The sequence below is a fragment of the Alternaria conjuncta genome (genome assembly GCF_024043145.1).
Source record: "Alternaria conjuncta strain BMP 0040 chromosome Unknown scaffold_5, whole genome shotgun sequence".
Classification (NCBI taxonomy): Eukaryota; Fungi; Ascomycota; class Dothideomycetes; order Pleosporales; family Pleosporaceae; genus Alternaria; species Alternaria conjuncta.
In genome coordinates, this window is record NW_026250094.1 from 1,327,950 (window position 1) to 1,354,282 (window position 26,333).

Sequence of the window (26,333 nt, forward strand, 5' to 3'; positions counted from 1 at the left end):
GCGTCGCCCTCAGATTGTGGCAGGCCATGGCATGCTTGGCCTCGGTCCCCTAAGAAATCTCCACCTGTCGTGCTCTCGGCGCCCTTGGAAGCGGACAAACAACTGACCTGCGCGACAAAGGAGCCTGCCTAGTCCCGAAGGATGCCCTACACGCTCCGGCTAAGTGCAGAGTTTCTGTGCCGTCTGCTCACGCAAGTAAACGGCCGCCGCAAACTTGTGGCATACGTGGAAACTGTGCCCGCCAACCAAGCCGATTCTACACTCCGCTCTGGATCAGACATCCGCTCCGATCCACACCAACGTAATCCGGCGCTTGCAACTTCCCAGCTCATTCGCTTAAAGGCTCGGCCAGCACTTTGATTAAGCTTGGTGCCTGCGGTTTAAGCTTACCACCGTGCCACGAGGATCCGACTTACCCACACTGGCGGTATCACAGGGCCGTCGCTTCTCCGCTTCCAGAACAGAAGAGCTGAGCATCGGAGCCATGAGACTTCCCGCCCCTTGACTGTCATCGTGGCAGTGTTGCGCCATGACGAGACCCGACTTTGCGTAAAACCCTGCTGCCTACCAAGTGGGCAGCGCAGCACCTTGTTCAACAGACCGTCTTTCTTTGTCAAGACTCATCCAAGACCGTAGACTGCGGACGAGCACTTGTGCAAGATGCCATGGAACATGGCGTCTCAGCTGCCCGAGAGAGGTAAACCTCCGGGTGGAACCATTGGATCAGTCGCACTCAAGCCTGCCAAGTAGCAAACAGGATTGTTATTTCGATGGATGGCCAAGCCCGCCCTTCTCCACGTTCATACAACGCCCGCTGCTTGTCTTATCAGCTCACACCGTCGAAGCCGCGTCATCCGACTTGTCAAGCCTGCCCAGCGTTGGCTTCTCCACATACCGGATATTTACATCATGGGTTCGCGATTGCAGGCAGCTACGTCGTTTCAATCACCAAGCACGAGTCTCAGGGAAAGTCGTCGTATGTCTCTACGGGCCGACATCTTCTCTTCGAGATTACTGTGAGCATGAATAAACGGCGATCTGCGTGCGCTCAGTAATCTGTCTTTCGCTTACAGCTGCAAGGTTGCAGATAAGGTTGGCGCAGACTTAAGCATAATTTCCTTGCCGCTGCTATCCCCGGTGTTGGGTTGGTCCTCGCCAAAGACACCCCTCACAGCGATGAGTCGCAGCGCCCCATCGGCCGTTTGCTCGTATTCTCCATCCTTTCAGATCAGCTTCCACACGCAACGTGTCCACTAGCTATCTTCACATGCTGCTGCACCTGCCGAATGCGAAGCACTGGAGCGACTGCAAGCCCACGTGCTCTGAGCCGCAAGTCCAGAACTGCGCCATCGGAGCGTCGTACCGTATAGTGGCAGCCCCTAGCCCACGATTTGAGGGGTCATCCGGAACCGGTGGAAAATTAAGGTAGGCCAAGCAATTGTTGGTCCGATAGCGCCCGATGATTCCCCCAGGTCCCCAAACCTTTCCTCGACGACCGGCGCTCTGACGGCGTGTGTTTATCCGTGCAGGGCCGGCATGCCTTACAGCGCCTCACCACCGCGCGTCGAGCCGCTCTTGATGGAGGGAATTCGTTGCGAGTCCGAGAACCCGGTTTCGCGGTGCCATTATGCAAGTTGCTCAATCTATTGTTGCCTGCTCATTTGCTCCGTCTGTGCCACAGCGCCATACCAAGCACTCAACCGCGCCAAGGAGCCTATAGTGTATCGATATTTGCCCGCGACATGGAACCGCGGGCCTGCTCTTCTGGAAGCCATCTCCATCTATTTCCGCATTCAGATGACGCATGAGCAATATGACCGTCACTTCGAGTTTGTTGGACGTGATACAGAGCCTGTGGCAGCAGCCGCTTCGCTCGTGCAGTCCACAACTCCGCACTATGAGCAACGTACTCCGCCTCACGTACCTAAGCGATGTGTTGGAATAGCGGACTTGCTTACGACAAGCCTTGGTGTGTGAGATCCATACGTCGCCCGCCATCCTGGTACCAACGCATCATCTCACCTCAGACGCTACACTCCACGACCACCTCTCATCCCAGATCACTGCCCTGATTACTGATGCCCAGGCATACCGAATCTCAAACATACTTTCCAGGTGCTTGCTGCATACACACACACCGGTTCGTGCCTCTCCATTGAGTTCCCCGCTCGAACATGCGTTCTGAAACAGAACGTGTTTGGCCGGACAAAGAGTTGTGGAAGAGATCATCCGTGGACCTCGTTTGATAGTCCCGAGTTATCCGCGACGGCATGAAGGATCGCAGCCTAAGGATGCGTGGCGTTGCATCCTACGGCTTGGCTTGGGGCTTGGTAATTGCTGGGTAACGCATCGGAATTGGACGAATGCGAGTCCCACTTCAAGATTGTCACGTGAAGCTTAAAAGTCCTGCAGCTACATACCATTTGCGACTCATTGATCATTGGCTTACTGATGACACTGCCTTCGCAGCTATCATGTGTAAGTCTACATCGTTCACTGTCAAAATCCGCGGCTCTTGGAATTGCACGTTCTGTCATAGATAATTCATTCCTAGAGCAGCACCTTCAGGACAATTGTGCGCCCCCCAGACCCAAACCTCCGTCGACATAGTCACAACAACACACTGCAATACAACACTCGTCTCCATGCTACCTCCACCTTATGCGTAAGAAGGACCGAACAGGCCTAGAACCTATATCAACGTTAGGTTACGTACTTTGCATGTTTCCATGTAAATGTAGGCTGCTAGACGTTTAGTTCCTTCCTAGGTTGATATACCCGAAACTGCTCAGAAATCGCAAAACACACTCGGAGCAAAGAACTGATCCCTCCCGCACTTCATCGCCCCAACCTCCATAGTTTTCTTCGAATCCTCGCGACAAGCAATCTCCCTCTGCGGGCAGAACAACATCCCCTGATTGTTCCCATCGCACTTGTACGTGCACGCCTCACCCTCAATATCCAGCTTAAAGACACCACCAGGGAACGGCGCCTTGCTATCGGAACCAGGACGAGGCGTCTCATCGGTATCCGCATTGATTTCCTTGCCGTCAGTCTCGCCGCAACTGCCCACGGCTTTGCCGACGCTGGTGGTGTAGAACGTCCACTCGTGGTTGACGCTGACAGATGTGCCGTGGCCGGAGTAATGTGTGACCATGACGATAGATAGAGACCTGCCTTTGCTGGGCTTTGTACTGGCCGGGCCTACTGAACAAGAACCGCGTCATAGCAGGGAGGTATGTCTGAATCTTCAACCGCTTCTTCGTCTGTACCATGTCGAATGGTGCGTCGAAGTGTCGCTGGAGGAGTTCTTCGTTCCGTACCAGGGCATCGCCTTTGACCATACAACACGATGATACCCCGCTACACGACGCGCTGTTCACGCCATATGCTTTCGTATACGACACTGGCATCGTTGCGTGGCTCTGATCCGGGCTTGGGGTATTTTTTCGGGACGAGCGGCTGCGCACGCCAGCTCCAGTCAGCGGAAAAGCAAAATCCGCCTGAGCCGCCGCAGCGTTTTGGGCGCGCGAAGATCGCTAGGAATACATGGGTTGTGACGAAGGCATCTGTCTTGCTGGGTGTTTTTATTGGGTTCAGGTACGTCGCATTCCGTGCCATCGGATGCGCACACGTCGTAGGTGCTAGAAGCGTTCAAGTCACCCTCTTTGAAGCCATTCTTCCAAGTCAGCTTCCCATCTGCGTCTTCCGTGGCCATGACCTGGATCATGATACTCGACTGGAAAGTATGAGTATAGGGGTGTTGAAGTTGACGGCTGGGAAGGAGCTGAACCACTTCCACATCGGTGTCTATACTCACGAAGTCATTCAATTTTGGATCATGTGCAAAAAACTTCGTAGAGAACATACTGTATGGTGGCCTTCGTACCCAGCAGGCGTAGACGTCATCTTGGGGCGGAAGGATCCTCCATGGCCGCTGTCCTACTAAAGTTGGAGGGGAAGGATCGTTGGAGTAGGCCCCCAACTCAGCCTTGCGCTCAACGCCCGACTATTTCAAGACCATCGGCAACAAGCAGCCCACGATCTGTTCTTTCTACAGTATAGTGTTATAGCCAGCCAAGTTGCATGGCTGTACATTGAATCCCAGATGGGGGCTACTTAGGTACCTTTGTTTACGCCCGGGCGCTAGACCCCACCTTCTAAGTGCGGCTGCCTAACACGAGTTAGAACTTCACGTTCACCTGTGTCGCACCTGCACCTTTGTCTTCATCACTAAAAGACACGATACTCGAAGTTTTTGATGGCGTTGACATGAAATCAATTTACGCAAGCCCTCGCCTGCCTGCGGACACTCCATCTCCTCGGCACCACACTCTCGCAACCACACTCCTCTCTCAGCCCTTTTCCCCTCAGCCCTTTAGCTACCACAATCTAATATATAACTTAAATTATTTAGAATTTCTACTGCGTCCTAGCTACTTAACTTACACTCGCTACATTCACGCTTTCTGTCCCGTTTGCAGCTACTACAATCGCACTCACCACCTCTTCCCATCTCCTCGGTCTCCATCGGCACAACCTACTATCTTCATCACCATCACCATTACCATTACCTCCATTACGACGCAGCTATGGCGGAACCGACCATGGCAGATCTAAAGGACTTGCCCGCCGGCTACACCTCATCCAGAGATGTAGGCGATGTACTCGTAGGGCAGGACGACGCTCGCCGTCTCATTGAAACATGCTCGTCTGGCGACGACACAGCTTTATGGAGTCTGCTATCGCAGCCACAGCATATCGAGACGCTGCTCAGTAAGCCGCACACCATATATTATAAAGACCCCTCCCGTGGGAAGGTCATGGCAAGACCAATCCCGAATCTTGAGCGGACCTTGATGGTAGCGGCTCAGAATGGCCACGCTGCTGTTGTGACCGCACTACTTGCCTTCGCCACAGAGCTTAGCATACCCCTATCCGATATCGTAACGAGAGACGTCGTCAACAAGGCCATCGATGGTGGCCACGCCGCTGCCATCGAGGCACTAGGCGCCGCCTACCCGAAGGTCACTGAGATCCGCATCGGCCACGGCCACGAGCGGCCACTCTACGAGGCCGTGAGGCGAAGGAAACCAGATGTAGCTGCCGCGTTGCTCGAGCTTGGGGCAGATCCATTGCATCCCGTTGCGCCGGGCTACAAGAAACTCGGAAACTTTCGCTCGTCTCTGATGTCTTTCGCTGCCATGATTGAGGGTCCGCGCACGACTGAGATGCTGTTGGAGCGCGGTACGCCTATAGCGGGTACTGCTGCGTTGCATACCGCTGCGAGATTCGGTCAGCTCGATACTATGCGTCTGCTGATAAAGCATGGCGCGGACTTGGAGGAGGTCGTTCCGGGCTGGAAGGGCTGGACACCGATGCACTTTGCTGCCTCGACTGGCAAAGCCGATGCCATGAAACTGCTGGTGGAACATGGCGCACGCATAAACTCGAGAGACGAGGATGGGAAGACGCCTAAGCAACTGATGTAGGCGCAGAATGCTGCTTAGTAGTAGCACACATGGACGATGGGAGCGCGAAATCTGCTCGCCATCATAACTACTGTCCGTCTCCTCCAACTCATGAGAGTTCATTTTTGAGAATGCACGCTGTGAAACGGGTGATCGGAGTTTTTCGTGAGGGAAGGATAGCTTCCAGGACGAAATGCGAATTCTCGACGAGGAGTACCATTTCCTGGGTCTTGACTTTAGCGATGGCGCTGTGTTGAGCTCAATCAATAATGACTACAGCAATAGTGCCGGCATCCTTTCGCGTGTGTATACTACGCATTAATTGTTCCGTGTTGCGGCTCAAAGTCCTAGACTGAGTCCCGAAGTAGCTGCGTGAGGTCTTGAGAAGCAACTACGCAGGTCCGTCATAAGGCGCTCGCGAGCACTCAGGTCCGTCATGTGTGTGCGCCGCATCCGCATGTGCGAAAGCTTACTCGAGCGTCGTTTCGCCGTCATCTCTTCTTCTTCGAGGTGTTTCCGCGTATATCTCATTCCAATCGATATCCTAAAATCCGGTCAAATTCGCTAAGAAGTATTGAGGCCATAAACACGTCGCTTAGGTTATTTCCCCAATCTGTAGCAGCTGCAGACAGGATGCTCTACCTCTTCGAGCCGTGATGTCAACGCCACCAACCTACCGTCGTGCGCAAACCCGTCACATCTCAGGCGCCCTGCATACTCCCGGTCGTAAGAGCACGGCGCCCGCCGGCTTGGATTGGCTCGAGTACATACGCCAATGGAGTGTGCAATGTTGGCTGGATTGACATCTGATCTGCGAACCCTGGGTGTGCCGAGAGCCGGATTGCGCACCGTTGCCCGCTATTTGCTTTCCATGGAGGCAAGGAAAGATGGAAATTGAATCTTTTGGTGATGCGTGGTGCAGTTGTGCTCGCAACAGCAGGTGGTAATTGGTTTTTCGAGCTACTGATTCAGCATATGCGCTTGTGGCATTAGTGCCGAATCAGTACGAAGGCACCTGGGCAACCTCGGAACGGGTCATGTGCATCATGAACATTGGAAGAACGGCTATGGAATACGGCTGGTACGACCCAATGTATTGGGCCGTATGCGCTGATCCATCTTTGTACTGAGCTCTTGTTCTTCGCAGGCTTATTCAAAAGATCGTGTACTGGCACGTTCAGCAATACTGACTGCGTGACATCGAGATACCCAGGCGCGGAGGGGCACGCCCGTAGCAATCGCGTTGTTACGCGCACCATGCCCAGGTGTGCTGAAGCGACTTCAAGTACTACACTGCACGACGATAGCTTAACTCATGTAGAATAAATTGTCTTCAAGCGACCCAGTCAGACAGATGTCAGTAACCAAACCGGAACGTGGAGGCCACGCAGCATACCCGCCAAACTGTGCCGCTGCGTCGGAGACATCGAGCGCGCCTGTCAATTCCCAAGGTCCTGGCTCCAGGTCTAACAGCAGCATCATCACGCAGTCCCAAGCAACGCACCCACCTTCCCTTACCTCGGCCACATCCCCCAGCGCTGCATCTAAACACGCGCAAGGACCCAAGATCAGTCATCCATCAGATAAACCACGGTACCTATCCCATTTCCCTCGTGCGGTTCTTCACGTGTCAAGTACTAGCGGTGGTAGTAGCGGCCATCTGCGCACATGCGGCGGCTCCGCGTCAGCGGACGTTTTCAAGACTTATTAGCATCACGCCACGGCTAGCTCGTAGAGGAAGACACCAGGCTCAACTCTGCATTCCGCCCGCCTGCACCGGCAGAGTTCCGTATCTGGGGTTAAATGAGTGCGGTGTTCTCGGGCTATCACTACCGCGACGTAATTCAATACCGCTCCCACAGCTCCCCATGGGGCGGGAAGGAAGAGTGGCGGGATGAACAGCGCCATTGGACACGAAGTGGAGGTCCTAAAGAGTAGAGGCATATCCGATACTCATGGTAGCGAGATCTAACGGGGTGGTCAGACGGCTCATGTCAGTGGAACTCGCAGATGCCGTGTAACTCAGACCCTTCGTGCTCACCCCAGCCCCCCAGCGTGGAGAAAACGAGTGGAGAGACCCAAAAATTTCCTGGAGCAGCAGGGCAACCCATCTGGGGAGCCCACGGATAAATAACGGGTCTACTCCAGTTATCAAGCGTACAAGCCTGTCGCGGTGCGGGGATATTAGCGCGCGTATTTTAGCACCGGAACAAAGCTTTGCATCGACAGTTCTGATAGGTGACGAGCAACCAGCAATACGAAGTCTAGAGCAGACAAGAAACAGCCACCTGCAAACCAACACGCAGCGCTATGGATACATCTGGTGAGCGGTCCGCTGCTAGGCCAGCGTAGCGACACAGCACGACTCTGTCGTGACAGCCGCCTCGCACGGCTTGGAGGCCCTTGCGCAGACGGTGCAAGGAACCAGCTTGATAGCCAGAAGCCGTGATTGATGGAAACTGTCTCGTGCATTCCTTCCATGTGCACATAGCGCTGACGGCGGACCCACCAGTCGCCAGCGACGGATTTTCCATCTTTCTGGGGAATTAGACAATGCACGCTCGGAGATGTGGAGGGGTGGGTGGATGGTTCAAGCGCGCCCCGGGGGTGACTACTGTACACCAGATGGCTAACCATGCCTAAATGCCGTTGCTGCAAGGTCACATTTAAGCCGCCCCGCGTTGAGTGTGCGCACCCCGTGCTGTTTATAAGGTGGAGACGTTTCCCCGGTTTATCCTTTTGTCTTCTTTGCCAGCCCAGAGTTCCTTTCTCTGATCTGATACCCCTCGTCCTTTTTTTTCTTGTTATACCCCGGCAAGAGCCCTTTCGCAAAGATGGGTGACGTCCCTAAGGAATATGGCGGCGATGTGCACGTCGAGAAGGCCATCTCGCATGTCGACGATTCGGTCGCGCTTGACGAGAAGGCTCAGGCTGCTATGTTCAAGACGCAGGCTATGGACGCTGAGACTGCTGAGCATGACATGGGTGTCGTACAGGCCGTTAAGGCGTACCCCATGGCTGCTCTCTGGGCGTTCATCATGTCTTGCACTATTGTAAGCTCCTCGCTCAAATCCCTCATAATCAAGATGCGGTTGCTAACGAATGTCTCTAGATCATGGAGGCTTACTGTGTCTTCCTGATGGGTAATTTCATCGCTCTGCCCGCATTCGAGAAGGAATTCGGTATCCCGCTCACACACCCGGACCCCGACCGACCACACGGCAAGATTATCGCGGCTAGCTGGCAATCAGCGCTTCAGATGGGAGGACCCGTTGGTGCCATTATCGGCGTCTGCCTGGCTGGTCCTCTTACCAGCCGCATCGGATACCGATGGGCGACCATTTCCGGTCTGATGCTTCTCAACTGCTTCATCTTCGTTTTCTACTTCGCCAACTCGCTCCCAATCATGTTCGTCTCCCAGCTTCTCGAGGGTGTTCCGTGGGGTATCTTCATTGCCAACGCTCCCGCGTACTGCTCTGAGATCACGCCTATCCAGCTCCGTGCCCCGGCTACCCAGATGTTGCAAATGTTCTGGGCTATTGGGGCTATCATCGTCAACGGTGTCGCGTACTACTACAACCCCAAGCCCGACGCAAGCGCCTACAGAATCCCCATTGCGCTGCAATGGATGTTCCCCACTCCTCTCGCTATCCTCATCTACCTGGCGCCAGAGTCTCCCTGGTGGTTGGTACGCAAGGGCAAGCTCGAGCAAGCTGAGAAGGCCGTCGGTCGTCTCGGACGCAAGGGCCAGCTAAACCTCAGCGAAGCCGTCGCTATGATGCGCCGTACCATCGATCTCGAGAAGTCCATCAAGGAGCCCAGTCTTTTGGAGCTGTTCAAGGGCACCGACCGCTACCGTACTCTCATCGTCTGCGGTGTTTACGCTGCCCAGAACTTGACTGGTAACCTTATCGCCAACCAGGCCGTCTACTTCTTCCGTCAAGCTGGTATCTCGGTTAACACCGCTTTCGCCCTAGGTCTCATCACCTCCGCTCTCCAGATGATCTTCGTCATGCTTTCCTGGATTCTCACCACATACCTTGGCCGCCGCACTATCTACGTTTGGGGATCTCTCATCAACGTCGGTTTCCTCGTCGCTCTCGGTATCGCCGCTTCCGTCGGTGTGTCCAACGCAGCTTCTCTTGCCCAGGCTTCCCTGGGTCTGATTGTCTCCGTTCTGTTCACCCTCGGACCGGCGCCCGCTTCCTGGGTCATCATCGGAGAGACCTCGTCCATTCGTCTCAGGCCCCTCACTACCGGTATCGGACGTGGTGCTTACTACGTTGTCAACATTCCTTGCATTTTCCTCGCCAGTTACATGCTTAACCCCGACGTAAGTTATCTCCCTTTTCGAATGTCACAATGAACATCATGCTAACAAACATTCCAGGAGGCCAACCTTGGCGGCAAGTGCGGTTACGTCTGGGCCGGTACCGGTTTCTTCTGCTTCGTCGTTGCATACTTCTTCCTCCCCGAGATGAAGGGCCGCTCTTACCGCGAGATCGACATTCTGTTCAAGCGCAAGGTTCCTGCCCGCAAGTGGAAGAAGACCGTCGTCGATATCGGCGACGACTCGTAGATGGAGACGCGCCTACCACGGCGAAGTTATTGAGTCTGCGGAAGCAATACATCATTTGGCGCTTGCTGTCTTCTGTTGTTCAGGAAAGATGTAGTCGATGGAGTAATGCGTGCCCTCCATACCCTAGGGTCACGAGCAGAGACGACGAATAAATCATCTCAACACATCCTTGCCAAATTGCGTGACCGATATGTATTATCAAATGTGAATGGATGCGTCATGCTTCAAAATTGGAGAAAACAAAATTAATACAAAAATCGAGTTTTGTTGCAGATGACAGCGTCATCAGGTGTCGCAATATTTCGTGAGACTCTTAGCATGCCGTCACGTGCTTGCGATCCCTATCAAAGTAAGAGCTTTACTTAACATAGCAACTTTTCGTCATAGTGGAAAATGCCAAGAGTCTCACGAAATATTGCGACACCTGATGGCGTGCAGCTCGACATGCGTGCAAACCCGAGTTTGCGGTATGCAGCCGCCAAGCCACTAGAGCTCATCTAGCTAGCGTCACATCACTTTCACCTCCGAATCAGGCAACTTCCTGGAAACCGTCGATTGCGGGTGCCTGGAGAATTACCACAGGATTTCAGACCCATCTCACTCCAGTCTCGACGCGTCGCCACAACGCAATAAGGCTACATCATCAGCTCACTCCAAAGTTTACACAACGTGCTTTGACCCGTCCTCAGCATAGCACACAAGCAGCAGAACATAGATCAAGCAGTCTGAAAATATAAACATGAATTCGTATATACACAACCCCCCTCACTCTTTCCAACATCTCTCTACGACGAGCAAGTAGCCAACATACTAGTAAGCGCACTCTTCTCCGCACTCGTAATAGTAAGCGCATACACGCTCTTGACCTTAATCCACATCTTGCTGTACGTGCAGTAGTAGCTGGTTAGCGGGGGCTTCCACTCCTCAGGGCCCTTATCACCCTTCGCTTGGTTGACGTTGTCGGTTACGGCGAGGAGCTGAGGGTTTGTGAGGTCGTTGGCGAATGCTTGACGGCGGGCCGTGGTCCATGATGCTGCGCCGGACTGTGTGGGAGTCAGTATGTGGAGTTTGGAGAGGGGAGGATGGGAGGATGAGGGGATAGGAGAGGGAAACGCACCTTCCAGGCATTGCTCAATGGCACCATGTGGTCAATATCGACGTCGCTGGCTGCAGTCCATGTAGCGCCGTCGTAGGGGCTGAACCACGATCCAGAGGTTGCGGCGCATGCACTGCTAGTAACGACATTTGTGCCGTCGCGCTTGAGGACTTCCTCGCGTGTGTTGCAGGCTCCAGACTGTGTAATCCAGTGAGGAAAAAGATCACGGGAGTAACCAGTTTGCGGGCCTTGAGCTGCGACGGTGAGACCGGCGAGCTGTGTGGTAGCAGCGGACTTGCTGGGAATATTGGGAGGGGCGCGAGCGTCGAGAACGGCTGGTGTTGGGGCAGCGGAGACGAGGGCGGCTGAGGCCACGGCGACGAAGATGGAGGCCTTCATGGTGATGGTATAGAAGGGTGGCGGCTTTGCTTTTGTGAGAGAGGAGGCTATGCTGCGAAGTAGAGCTTCTTGATGATCTCTGACTTGTCCTTCGTTACAACACAGGTTCTCAGGCGGTTATATACTCTACTTCTCCCTCGCCGTAGTCGGCGCGTTATACTTCGGACATCGTCTCTTCCAATGATAAGCACCACGCGCCTCCCAGACCCCTTTGCCCTTGCTTTTGCACCGCTCACCCCGTCTTCGCATCACACAGCATACTATACCAATGCGCTACTCTTCTCACGACCCCAAAAGAGGCAGGTGGAGGTAACGGCCAAGTCACCGACACATCGCCCATCACCCACCCCATTGGGGATGTGTACCTGATCAGCCGTGCTTACGAGCCCGCTACACACAACGAGTGGTTTGCCTTCCTACTAGGGAGCGCGGCGCCGCCCTACCTGCATAGTAGCGTAGACCTGACTGGAAGGAGGTAAGATGACTTGTGTAGCAAGCAAAGTCACGGATGATCGCAGGTGCTCTTATCGCGGGGTGTGATAGGTGGCGGGGCGCATTGGCATGGGCGATGATCGTCATCTTGATTGGGGTTCGATATGAAACCTCCGACAACGTACCGGCGCTTCCTGCGGTTCGGCGCGTTATCCCTTTTGGGGTTATGAGGGAGAGCGAATGGGTGATAAGGAATAGTAAACGTGAGGATGGAGGTGCAGAAGAGCTGAGATGGTTTGGTGAAAGAATTACTGAGTTTCGGTGTTCTGCGCCCCCTGTCTTGGCGGCCGGAACCACTCGGATGCACGTGATCCCGAATGAGTACCTACCTAGGTAGGTATCCAGAGTACCCTATCCTCGAGCCAGACCGCTATGAATTCACTTTATACTCGAAAACATACGTGCCAGATCCCGCAGTCTCAACCTTTCCGCCCTCCAACACCACCTCCGCCGTCGCACAAGGCGGAACCACAACCTTAAGCCTCACCACCCCCTTCTCCCCATCCACCCTCCAAGCACTCTTCGCAAACCCCAACGGCGTCTCTAGCGTCGCCTCAGCATACTCTAACCCACCCCCAACCAGCGGCTCAACCCTAATCTTTCTATACCCAGGCTCAACAGCCTTCAGCCCCGCCACACTCTCCTGCAACCACGATGCCACACTGCCAAACGCATAGTGATTATGCGACATCTTCGCGTTGCCTTTGCTGTCGTAGCCTTCCCATGTCTCCCATAGCGTTGTTGCGTCTTTTGTGATGGGGTAGAGCCAGGATGGTACGGTGTCTTGGAGTAGGACGCGGTATGCAATGTCTGCTCTGCCATGTTGGGCAAGTACGGGGAGGAGCAGTCCGGTGCTCATGAAGCCGGTTTTTAGGTGGTAGCCAGCTTGCGCCATCAGTTCTACGAGGCGTTCGAGAGCTGCGGGCTTTTGCTCTGGTAAGATGAGGTTGAAGGCTAGGGCGCGGAGGTAGTCGTCTTGGTAGTCGGATGCGATGCGCGCACCGTTCTGTCGGACAAAAGCAGCGCGCCATGCTTCACATGTCTTTTCCGAGATGTTGAGGTAATGCTCAGCGTCGTCCTCTTTGCCAAGAATTTTGGCGATGTTGGAGAGCAGACGAGATGAGTGTGCGAGGTAAGCAGTGGAAATAGCGGCGCTGGGAAACAAGACGTCCTTGATGATCGTGGGAACCCCACTTCCGACACGGAGCCACTCGCCATAGCTGAAGCCAGTGTCCAAGATGTACTGCTCGAGGTCGCCACATTCAGCGCCGAGTTTGGACCAGAACCATCTTCTCCAGCTCATCTTGTCTCGTGCTCGATGGGTCAAGCTATCCACCCAGCTCTTCATGCTGTCGTACTGGCGCGAGAGGATTACGTTATCGTTGTAGTGCTGGTAAAGAGCCCAAGGCACCATTGTAGAAGCATCGCCCCATCCAGTTGATCCTGACATCAACTTCGTGGTGAGTGAAAGCTGGGTGCTGAACTGTGAACCAGCACTGGGGATGTATGACGGGATGCTGCCATCGGCAAGTTGTTCCGCAGCTAGACAACGCATATACCGACGCAAGAAGGTCTGACAGTCGAATAGCATGGTTGCAATAGGAGTGAAGACTTGGATGTCCCCCGTCCAACCCATTCGCTCTCGAGTCGGACAGTCAGTCGGTGTGTCAGTGAAATTGCCTCGGGTAGTCCAAACAATGTTTTGATAGAGCTTGTTTAGGCGGGAGTCTGAGCAGGTGAAGGATCCTGTAGCTGGGATGTTGGAAGCGATCACGATTCCTTGGACGTCAGCGGGGCTAAGATCGTAGTCCAAGCCTCGAACTTCGGCGTAACGAAATCCATGGATGGCGAACCAAGGCTGGAACTCAGCTTCGTTGTCTCCAAGGGTTACGACGTCCCGTTGTACGATATGCGGAACTATGGGAAGTTTCAGGTATTTGATATCAAGCTCTCCGTCGCCAGACAAGACTTCACTGTAGGTCATGGTGATTCTGGAGCCCGCCCGCCCGCGGAGCTTGATTCCCATAATGCCGGCAAAGTTTTGTCCAAAGTCGACTATTTGTGCCCCTGACGGGGTACGATTTACGGTCTTGGGTGGCAAGCGCATGACGTCTTCGACGCGTTCGACCTCTTCTGCAATTAGCTTCTTCGTCAAGACCTGGACCTTTTCGGCACGATCCGAAGACTCAGTATCGCATTTCTCCAGCCACTCGTCAGCGATCCGGAAGTCGGTATGTTCACCCCACACGGGGTCTGATCGAACGATGGAGCCTTTTGTACACCGCCATGTCTCGTCGGTACAGAATGTAACAGTTTTCGCGTCACCTGTATCCACCTCAAGCTGTACGAGCGCAGAAAGCCGGTCTCCGTAGCGACAGCGCCCTTCGGTGACGCCGATCTGACCTTTGAATCGCCCATCCGCAACAACGACGCTGATCACATTCTTGCCAGCCTCCAGATACTTCGCAATGTTGTAAGTCTGGTACTCGGTGAACTGATCAAAAGGCGTCCAGCGTGGTACCAACGCCGTGCCGGTGACGTTGTTTCCATTGATGAAAAGCTTGTACCATCCGCAAGCCGTGGCGTAAGCTCGTCCTCGGGCTGGCTCTCGTGCGAGCTGCAAGATGCTAGAGAGGTATATGACCCTGCCATCTTTTACTGAATTCCCGGTTGATGTCATTACAGGAGCGCTGATCCAGGACGCTTTCCAGTCGGATAGCTCCAGAAGCCCTGTTTCGAACCATGCTTGCTCGGCTGTGTCCCAGATCTTGTCGCTGGGCTGGTCGGTTTGATCCCATACGCGGAGGCGCCAATGATACCGAGTGCGACTCTTCACACTGTCGCCACCATAGATGGCTGTAAGTGATGGAATCTTGCTTGTGGCTGTCTTCCCGCTGACCCAAACGATGTTCTCGGATTCAAAGGCTGGAGATGTAGAGACTTGAAGTTCATAGGACGACTGTGTGACATCATGAATGCCTTCCTTAGCTGTTAGCTGCCAACTGAATTCCACGGGAAAGACATCGATCCCAAGCGGACTGGATAGCCTGTTGGTGCGCAAATGGTACGGTCGTGCAGACATGAAGGAAAGTGTGGTAAGGGAAGGTTAGATGTGCGAATTGATGCCACAGGTGGTAATTGATGTCGTTTTTGTAGTAAAGCTCCTATGTCCGTACCAGGCTTCCCTACAATTCGACATTAGATGTTGCTGCCACGGCCCGGGCACGGTCTGCTTTTACGCTGCAACGTTTTTTTCGACTGCGCCACGGAGCGAGCGTCCTCCGGTCCCGGGCCTCTCGCGCAGTCGCGAAGATGGAAAATGAGTTTCAGCGGGGCTCGGCAGATTTTCCGGCGAGAGTGGGCACGGCTGTTCTTCGACACCGGGTGCAGCTGCCCTCCGTACCCGAGACGCCGAGAAGAGCCAGACGCTAGCCCATCTCAGCTGACACGTGAGGCCAAGCGACGGTCTTGGCTGGAAGAAGAAAGCCGTTAGCCTCAAGAGGAAGTGCCAAGCCCAGAATGGTGAAGTGCTGTCTGAATGGCGTAAAACTTGGAATACGAGTTTTGATTCTCGAGCTGATGCTGCGAAGTGAAAGCTGTTCGATACAATGAAAGTTGCGCAAAGAGTGTCGACGAACATGAGACATTTCGGCAGCTCGGGAATAAGCCTGGCGAGACCGGAGCTTGGTATGCCAATCTTTAGTGCTGTGTTGGACACCTTCCTGTCAGAACTGCCGTTTCGAGTATGTTCGCAGCGACGTCGGGCCTTGGAGACTTGGCTCATGAGTCGATCCCGAAGTGGAGGTTACGTGAGAACCCCATTACTATCACAAAGGCTGTAAAACGCTCAGATGTACCCCGGTGTCTATGTCGGTTATTGTCATATTAATCGACACTTAGATGTGTAAGCCAGTCACTAAGGGTATCAAGCAGCGAAATCGAAATCCTTGAACGCTTCTTTGAACTTTTCAACATCCTGCTCTTCCTGGGCCTGTGTTTGCCCGCAGTTCTTCCAGTCAACGCGGTTGTCGAGCCTCAACAGTTTTGCCAATACTTCGCGTCCGAACTGGTTATGGAAGCGGATCTTCTCATCAAATCGCATGACGTAGCTTGTTTGCTTTTCAGGGTCATCTTTCGGGTTCCACACTAGTACCCTGAAGAAGTCGCTGGTTTCTTCGAACCCATCGCCAACATCTTCTTTCTCAAACTTTGGCCAGTGTAGGTTTTCTGCTAGCGCCTTGAAAGCAGCCTCGACAAGCCCTTTGCTTATGAGATCCGCGCTGACTGGGAGATACTGCCAATGAGTGTGTGGTAAACTCGATTTACTGGCTTCCCACGTGACGGAGCCATATTCGGTATCCGCGACAGATTTAAGCATGCTGTTCATGGCGCGTCGATAGCGTTGCATCTCTGCGTAGGTTGCGTGTCGTTCCTCCTCTTCCATAGAGCCAAGCGTTGGCTGATGTGTGAAGGGGATGATGAGCATGTGGCTGGGGAAGCCAAGTTTCGGATATGTCTGCGATGTTGGCAGGGGACCTTTGGCCGTGGTCAGGTAAGAGTTCTCGCCGATCGAAGTCACCAAATGTGTCGCGATGTTCTCGTTTGCCAGACAGAAGAAACACTCTGATGCTGTAATGGGTCCTCGGGATTCATCCTTACGCCTCTTGTTGCCTCTTCGGCCGCGATTCCCATCATCATAGACGAGATGCTGTTCGCGGTGCTCTGGCGCAACTCGCTTCTTCTCTAAGAGTGTCACAGGGCAAGCAGTAGAGCCAGCTGGCGGTGAGACTGGATGGCTGGCCGATGGCTCGAGAGAGAAGGCGTATATCCATTTCTGCTTGTTTGGGTTGCCAAACGAAGCCAGACTGATAAATCGGGTCACCGGGTAGAGGTTGTCGGTTTCGTCGCTAGGCGCATGGAAGAATGGTTCGCGCTCGTAGAAGTTGCTACCCGATGTGGAGAAGTGGTATTTGGGCTTGAGTATTACATCCAGGTCGGCGATACACTGTTGCGCTGTCGGTTTTACTTCAGGATTGAACTCGACTTTGGAACGCTTCTGAATGCTCTCCGGCCACTCGTTGGTGATGAGAATATCTGCTGTGGTTGCACCTCGTAATACCTTCGCATCCGTCTCGCTGTAGAAGGGCGGGTACTTGTCTTTAGATTGGCCAGCGACAATGTTAGGGTCAAGCTGTCCACCTAGGGAGACGATGCGAATGCCTTCCGATGTCTTCATAGTCGTCCGCTTGCCGAGGAAGAAGAGATTGTGGCATAGCTCGTCATTTGATGATTCCAACTTCTGGACGACTGCTGGTGGGAGGGGATGGTTGCCAAGAGCAAAGTACGTCGGCAATGGTATGTCGATGTTGCCATCAATGAGCGACTGCACATCGGCTGCGTCGGTGCCCTCAGCTTCGGCTGACCCTGCGAAGAGATCGCCTGCGACAATGGCGAAGGCGAAGTTGTTCTTCGCGTGTAAAGCGCCCAACTTCTGGAAGACAGTCTTAAATTGGCCGTTCACGGCGCCAACGACAACACTGCACATGTTAGAACAGTCAAATATTATGATGGCGCAATTCACTTACATTTTAGAGGCCATTGCTGATGACGCAGCTACAAAGGCAGCTGGTTGTCGATGTGGTGCTAGAAGTAGCGACGATCGAAGGCGCACTTTCGCTACTTGACAAGCTTAGTATAGTCGCGTAATCTCCTATAGCTGCTGTAGCCTGTGGCGATTGTTTCGATACAGTAGGTTGATGTTGGCGACGCGTGGTGTTGAGTATGGGTGATTGGCGCGTCGGAGGCCTCGGTGGTGCCAGGGTCCAGCTTTTTTGTTAGCGCCAGGAAATTCTAGTGGAGCATCATCGAGTGAAGAAGGTGCAACCACGCCAGCCCTCACACCACTCCACCACACCATGGCCGCCATGTCGAGAGGCCAAACCGCGAAGCCGGCTGCAAAGCCCAAATCCAAGGTCGCCAAATCAGCGCGCCCCCAGAAACGAGTCAAGGGCGGCACCGAATCGACTCGCAACCATGTCTTCAAAGGCTTCACCCAGCGCATAGCCCAGCTCAAGATCGAACCCATCCGCCGCGGTCGCAGCACCTTCCTCGACGATGCCGAACTCGAATCCACCTTCTCCTACTTCCGCGACGCGTTCAATGAGTGGCGGGAGCTCAACATGTCCGAGGGCTTCACCACCTTCGCCCGCAAGGTCGCGCCACTATGCGACAGCCTCCCGCAGGTCCTCCACCACAGCGACCGCATATTCGAGCTGCTCGTAGAATACATCGAGAAGGGCGAGAAGTTCAGTCAGGAACCACTACTCAGTCTCACGGCGCATCTGGCACACGACATGGGCGAGCGGTTCGAGAAGTACTTTGAAAAGGCAGTCACGACGGTGTCGCATCTGGCAGCCACACATGCTGATGTTGAGGTCATAGAGTGGGCTTTTGGATGTCTCGCATGGCTGTTCAAGTACCTCTCGCGCCTATTAGTCCCCAACCTGCGCCCGGTCTTCGATCTCATGTCGCCTCTGCTGGGCAAAGAACGCCAGAAAGCCTTCGTCTCCCGTTTCGCTGCCGAATCGCTCAGCTTCCTCGTTCGCAAAGCCGGCGCTGGCTACCACCGAGACAAGATGCCCCTCAGGACAATCATCAAGCACATATCGGACCAGCTGAAGGACCAGCAAGAATCGGGCAAGGACTACGCGTTCCAGCAGGGTCTCATGTACCTCTTGACCGACTCGCTCAAGGGTGTACAACGCGGATTCCACTCGAACGCGACGGCCATACTACAGGAGCTTCTAGCAGAGACATACAACGAAGAGCACGTCCAACTCCGAATTCCGCCTCTGGAGCCCGTGGTGACTGGCGTCATCACCGCTGCCATCCATCATACCGACGCAGAAAACTTCGCGCCCCTCCTCGAAGTGATCCTGGCACAGATCGACAAGACATCTTCCGACACGCGTTACATGGGCCTTTCGTCTCGTCTGCTGCTAGTCGCTTGTGGTGTGCGACAAGGTGATCGTGTCGATGACTGGCAATCCGTGCTGAGCTTGGTCAGTCATGTACTGGACTCAACCAAGGAATTATCTACACTCGATTCCGTTGATGCGTGGGAGCTCTTGTCGGTCATCTCTGTTGTGTTCCAATACTGTCCTCTTGGCGCAGCGACACCATACAAAAGATTGCTCGAAGGGCTTACCCATGGCCCCTGGGAGCCATACTTTTTACCCTTCTGCAATCTCTTTGCTGACCTAGGGGTGGAGAGATTCAGGGCGTTGCTACTCCCTTATTTCAAGAGGTTCATCGCGCAGAAGGCACACGAGCACGGATCACAATTTTGCGCTATTCTCCCTCGACTTTACTACAAGCGCGACAACAACGACAACAGCGCGCTGGCGAAAGTCGATCTACAGGCTTCTGATCAATGGCAAGTGACCGTACACGAACCGTTCGACAAGCTTCTTGAGTCTGTACGCGGCGATGTCGATTCAGATTACGAAACATTTTACTGCAATGCTTTGCTATTCGCTGTAGATACGCTGCGTCTAGGAAACGATAAGACCCACGGAATAATGACCGACCTTGCAGAGCTACTCAAGAACGCCTTGGACACCGACAGCGCAAAGCCCCGACAAACTGTAGACATATTTGCCACCGGCAACGGGTTTCAGGCCCTCATCAGTAAAGGCGACAGTGATGACTTGACGACAAGTTTATGGCCTGCGTTGTGTCAAGTATCTCCTGTATATGGCCATTCTCTAGCTTTCTGGCGCGCGTTCCTGCGCTTATTGGAGCGGGAACAGACCAAAGTCGACATTACCGGCTCTCACATGGAACCTCTCAAGCGAACACTAATGCGCTGCTTGGGGTCTCCATCACATGACCTAAGATTCACAGCCATACAAGTCTTGCAGATCATTGCAGGGCAGAGCCAGGAACATCAGGACATACTGCATACCGCGATGCTGATCGAGCAGACACCACTGAATCTAGAGACTCAGAGATCCATTGCGATGCGCATAGGGCAAATCGCGAAACTGTACCCAGGTGTATGTTCTAATGAATGGATAGGGGAGGCCATACCCGCTTTCTGTCTAGGATTGCTACACGTCAAACTAGCTTCGGTCTGGAACGACAGTTGCGCAGCTTTGAAGGCCATTTGCCAGACAAAAGAGGGCGAGGGCTTCGTCACCCAACATGTTTTTGAATGGCTGAGTGCTTCCGATGCCAGCGAAAGTTTCACGAACGCATCTCAACCGGAATCCACACAGCGACCCTACGCCACAGACTTCGAGTGCACCAACCTCATGGAGCTGCAAGAGCGTGTGGCCAATGTACAGTCACAGGCTGACAGTACTGAGGAACAGCTGGAGACTTTATTCAAGGACAACCATGCCGAAGTACCTTTCCACAATCCTTTCAGCAGGACACAAGCTCTCCGAGTATTGGATTCCCTGCCACACATCGCGGAGAAGCGTTCTCGCCTTCTTGTCCCCGTGCTGCTAAACTGGGCACTGAACCAGGCCACACCGGAGCCTGAAGATGCGCCCAATCCCGAACAAGATACGGATGCCATTCTGCAGGATCGCTGGTCAAGGAAAGACCAGAAAGCAATGCTCTCAATCTTCGCCAAGTTCAATAACCCCAAGGTCCTGTACCGTACGGACGAGGTTCGCGAAGCTCTGCTTGCTTTACTAGGAAACGGAGACATCGAGATCCAGAAAGCCGCTCTGAAGGCACTTCTCACGTGGAAAGATCCAGTCATTGTCAAACACCAAGAACAACTGCTCAATTTGCTTGATGATGAGCGATTCCGTGACGAGCTACCAATCTTCCTCAGCGAAGGAAAGCTGCAGGATACCGACGTCGATCAAGTACTTCCGATTGTTCTGCGACTCTTATACGGAAAAGTCATAGCTGGCAAGCGGGGTCTGGAGTCGAAGAGGAAGGCCGTTTTCGTCGGCCTGAAGACCAGATTCGGAGATGACGCTATACGCCAATTCTTGCAAATCGCGTTCGGGCCTTTAGGTCGCATCTCAATTCTCAAAGACTCCGCGGTCGATGAAGAGCTGCTGCAGAAAGAGCTGGTAGACCCGCGAAAGCAGGTGGGAATGTTGAACCTACTTGATGACTTGCTGAGTACGTTTGCAACTACATTCGCGCCCTTTGCCGGAATCGTCGTGGATCCCATTCTATACTCAGCCATCAAGGCATCGCGAGAACTGTCAAGACCAAACGAAAGCGAAGATGACGAAGGTCGAGCGACAAAGACCTCCTTACTGAAGACTATCCGGCAGCGGGCGCTGCAGATTCTGGGTAGGCTGTTTGAAAACTGTCCGGACTTTGACTGGAAACCGTACGCAGGTGTTCTAGTCAAGGAGATGGTCGAGCCCAGGCTCGAGCAGCTGCCCATTGAGACAGCCCAGTCCGTCTCAGGTCTACTCCGATTGTTCGCGGCATGGTCTAGATCAAGCCGGACAGCTCCGTTCTTGGTAGAACTCAACCCTGCCATTCTGCACAAGATCATCGACTGCCTGGAGGTACCATCGGCTAAGGACGAGGTCAAGTGCTTTGTCTTGAACGACATCGTTCGAAGCATCGTTTCTCTTGTCACCGAAGAAGATGAGACACCGACGACAGAGTCGAAACTCCTCAGGAATCGTATCCATACCGATATCATCCAGCCATACTCAACTGCGATACTCCACCGAGTTGGCCAACTACTTCGCCAAAGCCCCGGTAAAGAAGTGCTCGAAGCCGGTGTACAAACGGTGGCAGACCTAGCGCCTCATGTAGTCGGTGCCACGGAATCCCGAAGCATGATCGAAATCGCAACTTTCTTGCTTCGCCAGCCTTCAAAGCGCGTCAACCCACGTACTAAGCTTGGCTTACTCAAGATCCTTCATGAATTTATCCAGCGATGTGATAGCCAGAGTTTGGTTGAGCTCTTTGACACAACCTACGATGCCATCTCTCCTATGTTCAGTTTCGTTCAGGATCGAACAGCCCGAAGCTTGCTTTGCGATGTTCTCCAGGATCTCTCCGACACCAACAGCGATCTCACAGTAATCGCAAAGCTGTGCCATGATCTAAATTCATTCGCTACTGGACGTCTCGATGAACCAGACTTTGAACGCCGCTCGCAAGCTTTCAATGCCATAAACGAAGAAAGTTATCGATCATACACACTCACACAGTGGAAGCCTCTAGTCTACAACATGCTGTATCTCATCAAGGACAACGACGAGCTCAGCATTCGAGTCAATGCCTCATTATCTCTACGTCGTTTCAGCGAGGTCGCGTCGAGCGAACAGTTCAAGGTATTCGTATCAGCTGCAGTCCTACCAGGGATTCAGAATGGCATGCGGGAGAATTCGGAGCTTGTGCGGGTCGAATATCTTGCCGTCCTGGAACATCTGGTCAAGACACATTCAGACTGGACTCCCGTAGGCGATCTGCATGTCCTCCTCTCAGAAGATGACGAAGCATCGTTCTTTGGCAACATTTTGCACATCCAGGGTCATCGACGACTGCGAGCCTTGCGCCGTCTGGCCACCCACGCGTCCCACCTGCGAGGTACCAACATCTACCACATCCTGATACCACTCCTCGAGCACTTCGTCTTCAACAAGGGTGACGACGAGGCGGCGGACAGTCTTCTGGGTGAGACGATCAAAACGCTCACATCTTTGACCGAAGGTCTTGAGTGGCCGCAGTTCCGTTCGCTGCTCAAACGCTACATCGGCTACCTGACAAGCAAGGAAGACCTGCAAAAGCCTATCATCCGATTGATCGCAGGTCTGATGGACGGTTTGAACCAAGCAGGACGTGCCAAAGGTTACATTGCTCAACCCTCCTCTCAAGGCGCATCCGAGACCGAGGCTGCTGAGGACGCTATGGAGGTTGACCAGCCCTTATCGACTTTGGCCAAGACGCTCCCACAACAGGACAAACTAAGCACCGATCTGATCAGCAACTTCCTGCCCGATTTGACCAACTTCCTACACAAGAAGGATGAGGCTACCGTCAGTTTACGAGTGCCGATTGCAACTGCGATTGCTAAGATTCTCTTGATTCTGCCGCCGCTCGAGATCGAGACACGTTTGCCGGGCGTTCTTCTGGATATCTGCTATATCTTGAAGAGCCGCGCGCAAGAAGCACGCGACATGTCGAGAAACACTCTCAGTGATATTGCTACGATACTGGGCCCTAGCTACGTGGGCTTCATTCTGAAGGCTTTGCGGACTGCGCTGCAACGCGGTTACCAGCTCCACGTTCTGTCGTTCACTTTGCATACCATTCTGGTCAAACTCGCCGACCAAACGAACCCAGGTGATCTTGATTACTGTCTGGTGGAGTTAGTCGATGTTGTAAGTATCCCGACAGAATGCATCCACTTTGGGAACAAACTAACGTAGTATCTAGGTCATGGACGACACTTTCGGTGCTGCAGGTCAGGAGAAGGATGCTGAAGAATATATCTCTAAGATGAAGGAGGTGAAGAGCAGCAAATCTTTCGATTCCATGGACATCGTAGCACGGTGTGCCACCCCCGCGCATATCATCAAGCTCGTGCTTCCGATCAGGTCTCTTCTGGTCGAGAAGCTCAATGCAAGGATGGTTCAAAAGATCGACGAGCTTTTGCGACGCATCGGACTCGGTGTTCTTCAGAACCCCACGGTGAACAACAGGGATATCTTGGTATTCTGTTATGAGCTCATTCAGGAGGCATACGCTGCAACCACGACCACCGAAAAGAAGGCCAAGATCGACCCCAAGAACAAGCGGTATCTGATCAACAACCGGGGAGCAGCCAAGTCTGGCGCAAGACTTAGCACCAACTCTTACCTGTTTAAGATGATTCGCTTCGGTATGGATATTCTTCGGACTGTGCTCCGCAAGCATGAAGACCTCCAAACTCCCCAGAATCTGGCTGGCTTCCTTCCGATCATTGGCGACGCCATGGTACAAGGACAAGAAGAGGTGCAGGTCTCGGCTGTTCGCCTTCTCACAACCATCATTAAGGTGCCGATGACGGAGTTGGACACGAACTGCCCCGTGTACATCGACGAAGCGATGCGCGCCATCAAGGGCGCACTGTCGTCCAACACGGAGCTTGCGCAAGCCTCATTGAAGCTAGTCTCAGCGGTCCTACGCGAGCGACCAAACGTGCCGATCAAGGAAAGAGACGTTGGTCACCTCCTCAAGCGCATGATTCCCGATCTGGACGAGCCAGATCGATCGGGTGTTACTTTTGGTTTCCTCAAGGCTGTCATGAACCGTCACATTGATGCACCTGAGATGTACGAAGCCATGGACAAGGTGGCCGAGATGATGATCACCAATCAGACAAAATCCGCGCGCGACATCGCCCGTTCGCACTACTTCCAATTCTTGACCTCCTACACGCAGAGCGAGAAGCGCTTCAAGAAGCAGGTCGAATTCCTCCTCAAGAACCTCCGCTACGAGCATGTGGAAGGAAGGCAGTCAGTCATGGAGGCGCTCGATCTCATCATCGGAAAGGCGCTGCCTCGCTTCCCGGAGAAGGCACAGTACGAGTACCACGGCATCATGTTCCTCCCGCTGATCAACACTGTGGCAAACGACGATTCACCCAAATGCCGAGAAATGGCTAGCTTGCTCATCAAGAGGCTGTTCCAACACGCGAGCGACAAGCGGTTGCAAAGTTTCGCGTCTGACCTTAAGAGTTGGCTGGAGCAAGACGACAACGTTGGTCTTAAGCGTCTGGGCATTCAATGCTTTGGGTTCTACTTCGAAGCAATGGAGGAGGTTGAAGAGCCAAAGGAGGTAGCATACGTTCTTGATCGGCTCGACGCAACGATTGATGAGTGTTTGACACGACGCGATGAAGACGACTGGGAGTTGTTGTACTACTCTCTCACTCTACTCTCCAAGATCTGCAAGAAGTACACCGACACCATGTTTGCATCGAACAAGGATAGCCTATGGACCGCAGTACAAGCAAGCGCAACTTACCCGCACTTATGGGTCAAGCTCAAGGCTGCTGAGCTGTTGGGTACATACTTTGCCCATCTGGGTGTCTCGAACAAGGACACTGGTCTTGGTGCTCTACCTCTGGAGGGGTCAGGTGGTCTGCAACTAACAGAGCAGAGCATGACGCAGCTCTGCAATGCCTTCCTGAGGAATCTGCTCAACCCCGAGGTCTCAGAACAGCTCTGCATGCAGAGCGTCAAGAATATCGCTTTCCTCGCGCGCTGCCTCGCTGTCAACGGCGCACAGTGGCACTGGCAGAAGACTGACGACGAAGAAGAAGCAGGAGAAACCGCAGCCCCGACCAACGGCGCCGCTCCAACTGTAGATGACGAAGACGACTTCTCCGGCTTTTCCCCTCCACCCGAAACGAAGGCGCCCGAGAAAACAGAAGACACCCCACCAACAGCAATCCACCGCCTCATGATCCGCCTCTCCGGCATCGTCCGAAAAGACAAATCCACCATGAACGCCAAAACAACCATAATGTCCCTCTTCGACACCATCGCCGCGAAATTCCCTCTAGAACCGCTTTCAACATCCCTCCCCCACCTCCTCACCACACTCTCCACCCTAACATCCACCGACGCCACCTTCCCCAAAGCCAGCGCCGCCCTCGCCCCTACTTCCAACAACAACCCGCCTGTAGACCCATACAAAGCGCTATCGGATAAGGCGCACGAGGTCATGAATACGCTGCAGAAGCGGTTGGGTACACAGGAGTACCTCAATGTTATGGCGGAGGTGCAGCGTGGCGTTCGGGAGCGGAGAGAAGAGAGGAGGCGCAAGAGGAAGGTAGACGCTGTGTTGGATCCTGAGAAGGTGATGAAGGAGAAGAGGAGGAGGCATGATGTTAAGAGGGTTAATAAGAAGGCGAGGAGTGCTGGGGAGAAGGGGAGGAGGCAGGGGTGGTAGATGTTGTAGTCTGGTGTGATGGGCTGCGGGTATCTTTTTGTATGCATTTTCATGGCGTTTGGCATGGGAAAGGGTGTAGGGAGAAAAGTTCAGCATTGCGTGGCATGAGGTGTGAAGGGTATGGTTATGGAGATGGTAGATTGTGAATGGCATGTGATACCCGTTATCGAAGTATGCACGCTTCTGATTACTTTGCCCGTTGCACGCCAATCTAGGGAAAAACTGAACAGCCTGGAGCCTACGTTGACGTTTAGGTCACCTACTTTGCAAGGTTTTGGGTCAACGTAGTCTGCAGACCTGTTCAGTTTTTTTCTTGTATGAGGTGGTTGCATGTGCTTGTTGAGGTACGCATTGAGAAATC

General features: G+C 53.6%; 6 protein-coding genes across 6 annotated transcripts; 3 read left to right on the forward strand and 3 right to left on the reverse strand.

Moving 5' to 3' along the window:
• Window positions 1–2,659: 2,659 nt before the first annotated feature.
• J4E85_004093 (uncharacterized protein) lies at window positions 2,660–3,157 on the reverse strand (the record flags this gene model as incomplete). The annotated part of the gene is made up of 3 exons (XM_051468355.1): window positions 2,660–2,692; window positions 2,717–2,742; window positions 2,809–3,157. 3 exons carry the CDS (start codon window positions 3,155–3,157, stop codon window positions 2,660–2,662), a joined length of 408 nt encoding a protein of 135 aa, XP_051327947.1.
• Window positions 3,158–4,592: 1,435 nt separating this feature from the next.
• On the forward strand, window positions 4,593–5,492 carry J4E85_004094 (uncharacterized protein; the record flags this gene model as incomplete). The annotated part of the gene is made up of 1 exon (XM_051468356.1): window positions 4,593–5,492. The coding sequence occupies one exon, from the start codon at window positions 4,593–4,595 to the stop codon at window positions 5,490–5,492; it is 900 nt and encodes a 299-aa protein (XP_051327948.1).
• A 2,813-nt stretch (window positions 5,493–8,305) lies between these two features.
• Window positions 8,306–10,050, forward strand: J4E85_004095 (uncharacterized protein; the record flags this gene model as incomplete). The annotated part of the gene is made up of 3 exons (XM_051468357.1): window positions 8,306–8,524; window positions 8,584–9,804; window positions 9,862–10,050. 3 exons carry the CDS (start codon window positions 8,306–8,308, stop codon window positions 10,048–10,050), a joined length of 1,629 nt encoding a protein of 542 aa, XP_051327949.1.
• A 785-nt stretch (window positions 10,051–10,835) lies between these two features.
• Window positions 10,836–15,119, reverse strand: J4E85_004096 (uncharacterized protein; the record flags this gene model as incomplete). The annotated part of the gene is made up of 3 exons (XM_051468358.1): window positions 10,836–11,093; window positions 11,168–11,597; window positions 12,439–15,119. 3 exons carry the CDS (start codon window positions 15,117–15,119, stop codon window positions 10,836–10,838), a joined length of 3,369 nt encoding a protein of 1,122 aa, XP_051327950.1.
• Window positions 15,120–15,962: 843 nt separating this feature from the next.
• On the reverse strand, window positions 15,963–17,636 carry J4E85_004097 (uncharacterized protein; the record flags this gene model as incomplete). The annotated part of the gene is made up of 2 exons (XM_051468359.1): window positions 15,963–17,574; window positions 17,623–17,636. The coding sequence occupies 2 exons, from the start codon at window positions 17,634–17,636 to the stop codon at window positions 15,963–15,965; spliced, it is 1,626 nt and encodes a 541-aa protein (XP_051327951.1).
• A 316-nt stretch (window positions 17,637–17,952) lies between these two features.
• J4E85_004098 (uncharacterized protein) lies at window positions 17,953–25,972 on the forward strand (the record flags this gene model as incomplete). Its single annotated transcript, XM_051468360.1, has 2 exons — window positions 17,953–23,415; window positions 23,471–25,972. The coding sequence occupies 2 exons, from the start codon at window positions 17,953–17,955 to the stop codon at window positions 25,970–25,972; spliced, it is 7,965 nt and encodes a 2,654-aa protein (XP_051327952.1).
• Window positions 25,973–26,333: the final 361 nt, after the last annotated feature.